This window comes from Vulpes lagopus, chromosome 24 (assembly GCF_018345385.1).
Source record: "Vulpes lagopus strain Blue_001 chromosome 24, ASM1834538v1, whole genome shotgun sequence".
In the NCBI taxonomy this organism is placed as follows: Eukaryota; Metazoa; Chordata; class Mammalia; order Carnivora; family Canidae; genus Vulpes; species Vulpes lagopus.
In genome coordinates, this window is record NC_054847.1 from 130,180 (window position 1) to 142,885 (window position 12,706).

The 12,706-nt window shown below is 41.7% G+C and overlaps 1 protein-coding gene across 1 annotated transcript; it reads left to right on the forward strand.

The window, feature by feature from the left end:
• Positions 1-3,282: 3,282 nt before the first annotated feature.
• On the forward strand, positions 3,283-10,929 carry GPR148 (G protein-coupled receptor 148). Its single transcript, XM_041739946.1, is given in 6 exon segments — positions 3,283-3,337; positions 3,677-3,871; positions 9,852-9,892; positions 9,894-10,266; positions 10,269-10,397; positions 10,400-10,929. Coding segments are annotated over 6 exon segments (1,323 nt in total).
• Positions 10,930-12,706: the final 1,777 nt, after the last annotated feature.

Consider the following 12,706-nt stretch of genomic DNA (forward strand, 5'->3'; position numbering starts at 1 on the left):
TAAATTGTCCAATCTTCTCGTGCGTCTTTGCCTGCTTGTAATGGTCTGGGGCACAGCTGTGTCCCCAGTAGGCAGGGTTTGGGGAGACTGGTGCCGGCCTGCGCCGCAGCTCTGTCGGGAGAAGTCAGGGTTAGGGGTGGCCGCGGGGAGGCCGGGACCAGGGTCTTGCCTTCAGGACCCCTAGGACCTAGAGCTTAAGACTAAAGCTGCGCGGAGCCTGGATGGGTGACACAGGCGAGACGTCAAGCGTTGGGGGCGGGGTCTAAAAAAAAAAAAGATACATCTTTTTTTTTTTTTGCAAGATACATCTATGAAAGCAAGGGAAACAAAAGCAAAAATGAATTATTGAGACTTCATCAAGATAAGAAACTTTTGCACAGCAAAGGATACAGTCAACAAAACTAAAAGACAACCTACAGAATGGGAGAAGATATTTGCAAATGACATATCAGATAAAGGGCTAGTTTCCAAGATCTATAAAGAACTTATGAAACTCAACAGCAAAGAAACAAACAATCCAATCATGAAATGGGCAAAAGACACGAACAGAAATCTCACAGAGGGAGACATAGACATGGCCAACAAGCACATGAGAAAATGCTCTGCATCACTTGCCATCAGGGAAATACAAATCAAAACCACAGTGAGATACCACCTCACTCCAGTGAGAATGGGGAAAATTAACAAGGCAGGAAACCACAAATGTTGGAGAGGATGTGGAGAAAGGGGAAACCTCCTGCACTGTTGGTGGGAATGAGAACTGGTGCAGCCACTCTGGAAAACTGTGTGGAGGTTCCTCAAAGAGTTAAAAATAGACCTGCCCTACGACCCAGCAATTGCACTGCTGGGGATTTACCCCAAAGATACAGATGCAGTGAAATGCCAGGACACCTGCACCCCGATGTTTCTAGCAGCAATGTCCACAATAGCCAAACTGTGGAAGGAGCCTCGGTGTCCATCGAAAGATGATGGATAAAGAAGATGTGGTCTATGTATACAATGGGATATTCCTCAGCCATTAGAAACGACAAATACCCACCATTTGCTTCAACTTGGATGGAACTGGAGGGTATTATGCTGAGTGAAATAAGTCAATCGGAGAAGGACAAACATTGTATGTTCTCATTCATTTGGGGAATATAAATAATAGTGAAAGGGAATAAAGGGGAAAGGAGAAAAAATGAGTGGGAAATACCAGAAAGGGAGACAGAACATGAGAGACTGCTAACTCTGGGAAATGAACACGGGGTGGTGGAAAGGGAGGTGGGCGGGGGGTGGGGGTGACTGGGTGATGGTCACTGAGGGGGGCACTTGATGGGATGAGCACTGGGTGTTATTCTATATGTTGGCAAATTGAACACCAATAAAAAATAAATAAAAAATAAATAAAATAAATAAACTGCCTGTGTAGGGATCCACTCATTCCGTGGCCCACCAAAACAAGCCTCATACCTACATTCCCTTGCAAATTACACCTGCCTCCTACCAATCTGCAGCAGCCTCTTTCTCTAGTCTCTCCTTGCCATCCATGCTGGGGCCAGTTTGTAAGCCAACCTTATCTAAATGAAAACATCAGTATCTCATCAGCCCAAAGTCCAAAATCTCATTATTGAAATACTCTAAATTAAGTGATGATGAGGCTTCTAGCTTTAATCCATTAGGCATAGTTCTTAAGCACAATTCTTCCTCCATTTGTGGACCCATAAAACTAAAGAAACTACCAACCCAACATTCCCAACTTACAATAGTGGGACAGGCCTAGGATGACAATCTCAGACATTGCCATTCGAAGGGAGGAAGAGGAGAGATGAAAAGTTAAAAGGAGTTACTTGTTTATATATTCTACTGGGCAAGCTCTCAAGGCCTTAGAAAAAATTCTGTGACTCTTGGCTCTGCCCTTTGGACTCTTGGCCATCTTTCCTTTTATTTTTTTAATTTAATTTTGCTCCTTTTATACTCTCTGAACTGTTTTGTTTTGCTTTCCTTCTTCCATACTTTTTCCTGCCCTTTAATATTTCCTTAAACTTAACAGGAAATCTTCAAAATCTATAAAACAGCATTTATAGTACTTTAGAGATTTTTATGAATGAAGTTCTAAATTTTTCTGTATGCATTCTGTAGTCATTAATTGATATTTTCACAAATTATAGCCCTAATCTCAATGACTATATTTTAAAGGACTTTAAATATTTCTCTAAATTCATTTAAAATAATGGGCACTCACTGTAAAAATCACAAAGAAAATAATAATTGCAAAAACCATGCCCTTTTTTGGGGGAAGTAGCACATGGTTGCACAAAATTGCACCTGAATAGGTGCAATGGCACCTATAGCAAGATCTGCCAGCTTGCTTCCCCCTGGTTGAGATCTGAGGGCCCAAACTTTCATTTTGTACTTTTTCTTTTCCTGTCAGTACCAGACCACAGTACTACTTGTGACGTAAACTCAGGAACCTTGTGGTCTTTATGTGGATTTCATGGGTTTCACTTTCTTAGGCAAAGCCACATCCACGCATATTTTTGAGATAATTCCCTCTCTAAATTGGCTTTCTCTTGAGAAGTTATGTATATACCCTCCACCCCCTACCACACACAAAAGCTGAAGAATAAAAAGTACTATACCTCTCCCTAATATATTCAGAGACCTTGAGGACAAGATCGAGAGTTTTGAAGGGAAACTGGAAGAAATGAACAGAGTGAGGAGAGTGGGGAAGCATGATGACCAGGCCTCAAAGGAAGCAACAGGGGTGGGGAGGATGAAGGCATTTCAGAAGGTAGGAGTGACAACTGGGCAGGAGCCAGGGCACACCAGGCAAGTGGATGTGAGGACAAAGGCAGCCTCCCAATAAGAAGCCACAGGAAAACTGTTTTCAGGGAATGTGGGGGATGAAGTGGAATTTGGAGAGGATGCCGTACTGGAGATTTGCCGCTCACCATCTGGGCTGCCTCTGGAGTGCTCAGGGGGAGGGAAGGACATGTCTGGCATTGCAACATATGCCTTCCATGCCTCCCACATGTCATCTCCACAACTACATACATTGGCAATTTGCAGGTGAGGAAACTGAATCCAAAGAAAACCAACCATTACACAAGGAACAGAGGGCCAGGACTCAACCCCAGGGCTGCTGATGCCCTCCTATGTCCTGTTTATAGTCAGTCAGAGCCCTAACGTGTTCCTCGTTTGCCCAACTCCATGCTATTTCCAAGGGAATGCAGAGATAGGCTTAGAGCAGGCCTGCCACCATCAGGCGCTGGGTGGGTCTGGAGAAGTGAAGGGCCCGCTATGAGCAGTGGCAGGGCACTGGACAAGCTGTGGGCATCTGCAGAAGAGCAACACTGTGAGGTCACACAGTCACCTGGGGGGATGGACTGTCCTAATTCCTACCTCACATGTAGGAAGGGAAAGTGGCATACAGGCATGGTCAGTACCAGGACTTGGCCCCACTAGTAGGCTCTAGAACCCATGATGGTAGCCACTGTTCCATACAGCTACAGTCTGCACTGCAGCGACCACCTACAAATGCTGGAACAGGACAGCATCTTTCCCCTCTAGCATTTTCATGCCCAGTTGGGTTTTTCCACTTTCTCCTTCCTTCAGTAATAGGTTGCTCTGAGGCCTGCCACCAGGTGGCAGCGTTAAACTGTTTGAGATTGCTTTAACCAGCTTGTATCCCCAGACCTAGGACCTAAAATCCTGGCGTTCATCTTCAGGTACACTGGTTCTCTGGTAGCTACTCTTTCCACCATCCCTAGTTCAGTGTACCCTTATCCCTCTAACCTTCCCACCATCTGCACCATACCTGACCCCCTAATGGCTCCACCTATATTCTCCCCCACCAAATGGAAGCTCACTGCCTCTGGAAATCCCCTTAGTACGTTGTGGGGAGTTTTATTTATTTATTTATTTATTTATTTATTTATTTATTTATTTATATTATTAAATTTATTGTTAAAATACCACATGCATCAAATATAGAATAAATTTTTAACATTTCACTGTATATTGTTAATGTATTTTTCTTATATATTTATTTTTTATATAAATTTATTTTTTATTGGTGTTCAATTTGCCAACATATAGAATAACACTCAGTGCTCATCCCATCAAGCGTGTGGGGAGTTTTAAAAAATTATCTTCCTCTGTTCCGTCCTGTGGGTGCACTGCCCCCCTTTCCCACCCTCCTGCTGCAGCACAAGCTCCTTTGAGGCAGAGGCTGCTTTCTTTTTTGTGTGACACAGCTTCTTTGTGGAGTGATGATATGCAGCTGGGGTACCTGAAGCCCCAGGAGAGCAGGGCCAGGAAGAACCTGTTCCACCAGCATCCTGGGTGCATTTTCCCTTCCAGAGGTCTCTGGATGTCTTCAGTTCATCACAGGTGCTTGAGCCTTAGACATGACTGTGCACAGTGGGACTATCCATTTCCTAAATGAAGGGTACTCCATCCCACCTGCATGTTGCTTACAAGAGGAAAATTCTGACGAATGTGTGATTCCTAGTGGTCAAGCAAAAGTACTTCTAGAGAAACATCATATATGTACATTCAGAGACTTGATCTAGCATTTTCATCACCGCTCTGCTTGTAATACATTAAATAGTATACATGTCAGCAATAGGTGAAGGATAAAGAGCGATGGTATGTTTAGAGAATGAAATGCTGTAGGACATTTTTGTAGAATAGACTAGACTTGTGTGGGGAAAACACTGGCCTACAAGGTATAATATTGAGTAAAAAATGCAATAGCATAATTAAATCACAGTACAATACCAAACATGAACATCAATACCATATATGCTTTGGGAATCATATATTTGCAGTGAAAGTTCAAACACATGGGCAGAAGAAATATAGATCAAATTCTATGAGTGGATGCTACCCTCTGGGTAGGAAGGAAAGAGAAAGGCCAGAGGATAGTGACAAAACGGGCTATAAATTATATGTGAAATATTTTGTTATATTTATATGTGATATGTATCACATATAAAACATACAATATTTTATACATTTATTTACATATAAAAATAAAATAAAATGATATATAAAATTATTGGAAGCAAATATGGCAAAAAATGAACATTTGTTAATTCTGGATAGTAGGTCCATGAGCATTTGTAAATTCTTCTCTGTATTTTTCAATATATTTAAAATAGTTTACAATGATTGTAAAAGAACAGGGTGTCATATATATTAACTTTTAGAATTAAATAAGTATGCAAAATAAATCCCAAGTGTGAACTAGGCAGTACCAGAAGCAGCGGGGTGATGTAATGGAGAGGAACTGAGTCTACAGAAGATGGGAAGGAGCAGCCTCCAGATTAAAGGAACAACTGAAGAGAATGGCCACGGAGGAGAGCGTGCCAGGCAGAGGACTTAGTGGGAACAGACTGGGCAGAGAGAGTTATGGGTAGCTGCCATGTAGGGAGGGGTAGTCATAGGGTTTCTTCAGCTGGGACAGAACAAGGATGACTTTCCAGGCTTTATGGGGACTTTTGGGGCCTTTAACTATAGGCAGAATTAAAGAGGCTTTTCAAAGATATCCCCAGTATGCTAAAATCCAATAAAATAAACTTTAAGGCCTCAGGGAAGGTATGAATAAAAAAGTTCCTCTGACTACCATGCAGAGAGAAAGGGTGATAGACACCTTGGTGTGTGCAGAAGGTGAATTGTGGGTTGGCCCTGAGGAGCATGAGGCACTCAAGTTTGCATACAGACAATGAGGGCCAAACACTACGGTCTTCCTGTCCCAGAAACCCTGCCCAGGATCCCAGTGGTACCATCCATTTATTTATTATCCCAGAAATTAGCAGGTAGGAGGGCTGAGCTGTCAATACCACCTGAAGGGAGAAGGGGCATGGGTATACACAAGCTCCAGTCCTGCACTCAAGGAGCTCAGTGTGGTAGAGAGCCATGTCACCAACTAAACACAGGAGATAGGGAGGGTAGTAAGGGCTATGAGAGCTGTCAGGATTTTAATTTATCTTTCACTAATATATATTATTTAATTATTTTAAAAATCTGGGTTTTTGAAATTTTATTTATTTGTAATTTGTTTATATATGTATATTTATTTATTTGAATTCAATTTGCCAACATATAGTAAAACACCCAGTGCTCATCCCATCAAGTGCCCCACACAGTGCTCATCACCCAGTCACCCAATTCCCCCGCCCACCTCCCCTTCCACTATCCCTTGTTCATTTCCCAGTTAGGAGTCTCTCATGGTGTGTCACCCTCTCTAATTTTTCTCAATCATCATCCCTCCATTCCTCTATAATCCCTTTCACTATTTTTTACATTCCCCGTATGAGTGAAACCATATAATGATTGTGCTTCTCCGATTGACTTACTTCACTCAGCATAATACCCTCCAGTTCCATCCACGTTGAAGCAAATGGTGGGTATTTGTCGTTTGTAATGGCTGAGTAATATTTCATTGCATATATAGACCACATCTTCTTTATTTGTTTTTAAAGATTTATTTATTTTTTAATATTTATTTATTTATTTATTTATTTATTTATTTATTATACCCACAGAGAGAGAGAGAGAGAGAGGCAGAGACATAGGCAGATGGAGAAGCAGGCTCCATGCACTGGAACCCGACGTGGGACTCGATCCCAGGTCTCCAGGATCCGCCCTGGAGCGCTAAACCGCAGCGCTAAACCGCTGCGCCACCCAGGGATCCCCACATCTTCTTTATTGATTCATCTTTCAATGGACACCGAGGCTCTTTCCACAGTTGGCTATTGTGGACATTGCTGCTCTAAACATTGTGGTGCACGTGTCTCAGTCGTTCACTGCATCTGTACCTTTGGGGTAAATCCCCAGTAGTGAAATTGCTGGGTCATAAGGTGGCTCAATTTTTAACTCTTTGAGGAACTTCCAAACAGTTTTCCAGAATGACTGTACCAGTTCACATTCCCACCAACAGTGCAAAAGTGTTCCCCTTTCTCCACACAGTGCAAGAGGGTTCTCCTTTCTCCACATCCTCTCCAACATTTGTAGCTTCCTGTATTGTTAATTTTCACTATTCTCACTGGTGTGATTTGGTATCTCATTGTGGTTTTGATTTGTATTTTCCTGATGGCCAGTGATGCGGAGCATTTTCTCATGTGCTTATTGGCTATGTGTATGCCTCCCTCGGTGAAATTTCTGTTCATGTCTTTTGCCCATTTCATGAGTGGATTGTTTGTTTCTTTGCTGTGGAGTTTAATCAGTTCTTTATACATATTGGATATTACCCCTTTACCTGATATGTCATTTGCAAAATCTTCTCCCATTCTGTAGGTTGTCTTTTAGTTTTGTTGACTGTTTATTTTGCTGTGCAAAAGCTTCTTATCTTGATGAAGTCTCAATAATTCATTTTTGCTTTTGTTTCCCTTGCTTTCATAGATGTATTTGCAAGAAGTTACTGTGGCCAAGTTCAAAAAAGGTGTTCCCTGTGTTCTCCTCTAGGATTTTGATGGAATCTTGTCTCACATTTAGATATTTCATCCATTTTGAGTTTATCCTTGTGTATGGTGCAAGAGAGTGGTTTAGTTTCATTCTTCTGCATGTGGATGTCCATTTATTTTAGAGACTGTCTTTCTTCCAGTGGATAGTCTTTCCTCCTTTATCGAATATTAGTTGACCATAAAGTTGAGGGTCCACTTCTGGATTCTTTAGTCTCTTCCATTGATCTATGTGTCTCTTTTTGTGCCAGTACCACACTGTCTTGATGACCACAGCTTTGTAGTACAACCTGAAATCTGGCATTGTGATGCCCCCAGCTATGGTTTTCTTTTTTAAAATTCCCCTGGCTATTCGGGGTCTTTTCTGATTCCACACAAATCTTAAAATAATTTGTTCTAACTCTCTGAAGAAAGTCCATGGTATTTTGATAGGGATTGCATTAAACGTGTACATTGCCCTGGGTAACATTGACATTTTCACAATATTAATTCTGCCAATCCATGAGCATGGAATATTTTTCCATCTCTTTGTGTCTTCCTCAATTTCTTTCAGAAGTGTTCTATAGTTTTTAGGGTAGAGATCCTTTACCTCTTTGGTTAGGTTTATTCCTAGGTATCTTATACTTTTGGGTGCAATTGTAAATGGGATTGACTCCTTAATTTCTTTTTCTTTAGTCTCATTGTTAGTGTATAGAAATGCCATTGATTTCTGGGCACTGATTTTGTATCCTGCCATGCTACCAGTTTTCTGTATGAGTTCTAGCAATCTTGGGGTGGAGTCTTTTGGGTTTTCAATGTACAGTATCATGTCATCTGCAAAGAGGGAGAGTTTGACTACTTCTTTGCCAATTTGAATGACTTTTATTTCTTTTTATTACCTGATTGCTGAGGCGAGGACTTCTAGTACTATGCTGAATAGTAGTGGTAAGAGTGGACATCCCTGTCTTGTTCCTGATCTTAGGGGAAAGGCTCCCAGTGTTTCCCCATTGAGAATGATATTTGCTGTGGGCTCTTCGTAGATGGCTTTTAAGATGTTGAGGAATGTTCCTTCTATCCTCACATTCTGAAGAGTTTTGATCAGGAATGGATGCTGTATTTTGTCAAATGGTTTCTCTGCATCTAATGAGAGTATCATATGGTTCTTGGTTTTTCTCTTGCTGATATGATGAATCACATTGATTGTTTTATGAGTGTTGGATGAGCCTTGTGTCCCAGGCATAAATCTACTCGGTCATGGTGAATAATTTTCTTAATGTACTGTTGGATCCTAGTGGCTAGTATCTTGTTGAGAATTTTTGCATCCATGTTCATCAGGGATATGGGTCTATAACTCTCCTTTTTGGTGGGGTCTTTGTCTGGTTTTGGAATTAACGTGATGCTGGCCTCATAGAACGAGTTTGGAAGTACTCCATCTCTTTCTATCTTTACAAACAGCTTCAGTAGAATAGGTATTGATTTTTCTTTAAACATTTGATAGAATTCCCCTGGGAAGCCATCTGGGCCTGGATTTTTGTGTCTTGGGAGGTTTTTGATGACTGCTTCAATTTCCTCCCTGGTTATTGGACTGTTCAGGTTTTCTATTACATCCCGTTCCAGTTTGGGTAATTTGTGGTTTTCCAGAAATGCATCCATTTCTTCCAGATTGCTTAATTTTTTGATGTATAGCTGTTCATAATACATTTTTAAAATTGTATTTCCTTGGTATTGGTTGTGATCTCTCCTCTTTAATTCATGGTTTTATTAATTTGAGCCTGTTCGCTCTTCTTTTTAATAAGGCTGGCTAATGGTTTATTTATCTATCTATGTCCCAGGCGGCATGAAGCACCTAGCACATTCCTTCTGTAGCGAGGACAAGGGAGTCTGTGAGCAGAGAGGACCCAAACCTCTGGAGAGTGTGGTAAGGTAAAAGATAACATGTATTGAACATTTACCCAAGGCTATGTATTGCACTAAGTATGTTACCTCTGGATTTTTTTCCCATGAGGTCTGCATGGGCAGCATTCACATTTCACATATTAGGAAATAAATGTGGAGAGATGAACAAAGCTTCCCAAAATCTCAGAGTCAGGATTTCAAAGGCATAAAGCCTGCTCACCTAAACAAGATGGGGGACACTTCTTGAGAGATCAGTGACCAATGAATCATGGCAATAGACTGACCCATTTAGGTGTGCCCATATATATAAAGTCAGGATAGCTGGCAGATGTGCATGAATGTAGGAAGCCCTGTGTGAACAGAATTTTGCTTTGTTGTTTTATTTTTGTTAAACAGTTATTCCTACGGCCTGCTCAAGCATAGCATTTCTGTAGAGGAGTAGCACCATCAGGATCCTTGCAGGGGAGATCCATACCTTGGGTGGGTACAGAACCAACCACCTGTGAGAAAACCTGCCATTCCTATCAGGAAGCATAGGGGATCAGTTGACACCCTTCCCCCTGGACACAAACAGCCTGGCCAGCCTCTGACCAGCTCATAAGTGAGCCTTCCTGCATGCCTCAGGTATCCAACAACACCTCCCTGAGCCTTGGAGACCTCAAGGTGGCTGTTTCCCTGCTGCACTGGCTATTCTTCCCCTGAAATATGCTGGCTGTAGCTATACTGACTTGGAGCCCTCTGCTGCTGGTAACCATCCTGCAGAGGAGGAGACTGTGGCAAGAGTCCCACTACCTACTACCGGCTAACATCCTGCTCTCAGATCTGGCCTATCTTGTCTTCCACATGCTCATTTCCCCTAGCAACCTGGGCAGCTGGTCCCTGGGCCTCATTGCTTGTGGTATTCTCACAGATGCCATCTTCACTGCCTATATCAGCACCATCTTGCCTTCATGGCCACTGTGCTACACACCTACCTGGCAGTTGCTTATCCTCTGTGCTATTTCTCCTTCATGTCCTGTGAGGCTGCCCAGAAAGTGGTGGCCCTCACCTGGCTGGTGGCCTGCTTCTTCTCAGATGTCTCATTTGGCTTAGCAAGCAGCAAAATGCCAGGTTAGAGGAGCAAGGGGCCTAATGTATCCTGCAGCTAATTATGGGCACTGAGTCAGGTTGTGGCCCACTGGTCACTGTCACCCACACCTGCATTTTATGCATTCTCTTTCTATGCACACCTCTCAACACCTACTGCTTCTGGAGGATCTATGCAGAGACCAGGACTTCAGGTATCTGGGTACAAGGCTGTTCCTGAGCCAGGGGTATCCTGCTTATCCACACAGTGCTAATCATGCTGTATGTTAGCTCAGTTGTGGTATTTTCCCTGGACATCATGCTAATCAAGTACCACCACACTGATGCCAGAACTCATGTATGGCTCATGGCAGCGAAGAGCGAGGTGTTCATGATGCCTCCTTGTGCCCAACTTCCATATCTGTACACACTTCGTTACTGGAAGCTACTGGAGATGGTCCGGGGCCACTTCTCATCCAAGAGGCACAGTGACATCTTCACTATTTCTCAGAGCTACAGTCTTCACAGTCTGGCAAGCTGAGGTTAAAAATTATAGATCAGATGCTTCAGCATCCAATTATTGCTAATTCCAGAGAAATTGACATATACTTGTACAATAGGACCTCTAAGAGTATCTCAACTGATGGTTTTCAACATTTCAAGAGGTGTTTTTTTTTTTTTCACGTTTCAAAAGTTTTTAAGTAGAGAAAGCTCACTGAAGTGAAGATTTTCTACTTGAAAATGGAAGCAAATAAAAGTGATTCAGCAGAACTCTGATCAAAGTGGGGGTGAGGCCCTGAGCTGTGTTTTTCCAATGGCTTCCACCATACCCTCTATCACCACTGGCAAAGCACTGTTGCTGACAAACACACAGAAACCAAAATGTTACTGAAAGCTTGAACCTGGAAAGTGAGCAAGCAGATCTGCTGAATCTGGAACCATGAGCCTCCATTTTGGAAGCTCCTCAGTATATGGTAAGGGGGGGAACAATGTAGGACCCATGTATACTGAGGGGTGTTGTGAAGACATCTATGAAGCTGGAACCCCAAAAGATTATAGTCTCAGAACAAAGATAAATGACAACTAACAGAATAGCAGGGTGACTTTTCTTCCTTGATATTGGTGCTGTGCAGAGAAGGAAGAAAGTTCCTCAATTACTCTTGGGGAGAAGCCACCCTATAGACAGGATTAGAACTAGGTTTCAAACTATTTTTTGTGATTAATAGACCTCATTCTGTGGTTGGTGTGGCTCTTCTGGAGGATTAGAGCATTAGCTCAGGTTTCAAAGAATTTCTGTGGTAAAAGAATCTCAAAGAAAATGAGTTGCACATAGTCAAAATTCACAAAACCACACACACACACACACACACACACACACACACACACACACACACGACACCATGAATGAAAATAAGAAGAAACAAGATAGCATCAGTATACTCCATCCGCCTCCTTAAATTGTCAGACACTTGGCTAATACAAAAATGTTCAATGTTTTAAGACATGAAAAATGAGATGGAAATATGAATGAGAAGGAACACATTTTTTAAATAACTAATCAAATTAGGAAAAGAATTAAATAAAACTCCTAGAAATAAAAAATGTAAAATAACCAGAATTGCAAAAGATGGGTTATATTTAATATGGGGTAAAAAGTATATTAGAGATAACTGAAGAGGGATTTGGTAAACTGGAAGATAGGTTTAAATAAATGATCTAAAGTGTCTAAAGTGGGATCCCTGGGTGGCGCAGCGGTTTGGCGCCTGCCTTTGGCCCAGGGCGCGATCCTGGAGACCCTGGATCGAATCCCACGTCGGGCTCCTGGTGCATGAAGCCTGCTTCTCCCTCTGCCTGTGTCTCTGCCTGCCCCCTCTGTGTGTGTGTGTGACTATCATAAATAAATAAAAATTTAAAAAAATAAAGTGTCTAGAGTGATAAAAAGGCAAAAAATATAAAAGAGAGATTAAGAAATATTGATTTTAGAATAGAAAGACTGACGTCCAATTAGAGAATATAATAGAGACAATGTGGAAAGGGAAATACTTAAAGAGATAACAGCTGACAATTTTTCAGGTTTATTGAAAGATATTAAACCTCAGACTCAAGAATTCTAACCAATTGAAAATAAGATGAGTGACAAATAATCCACCTTAAGTGGATGTGAAACTGCAGGAAACCAAATACAAAGACAAGATATTTAAAGCAGGCAGAGATAAGAGATAAAAGAACAATTTAACTGACTTCTGACTTCTAAAAGAAAAAAAACGTATAAGTCTGATGTAACTGAAATAATATTGTTAATGTGATGAGAGAAAATA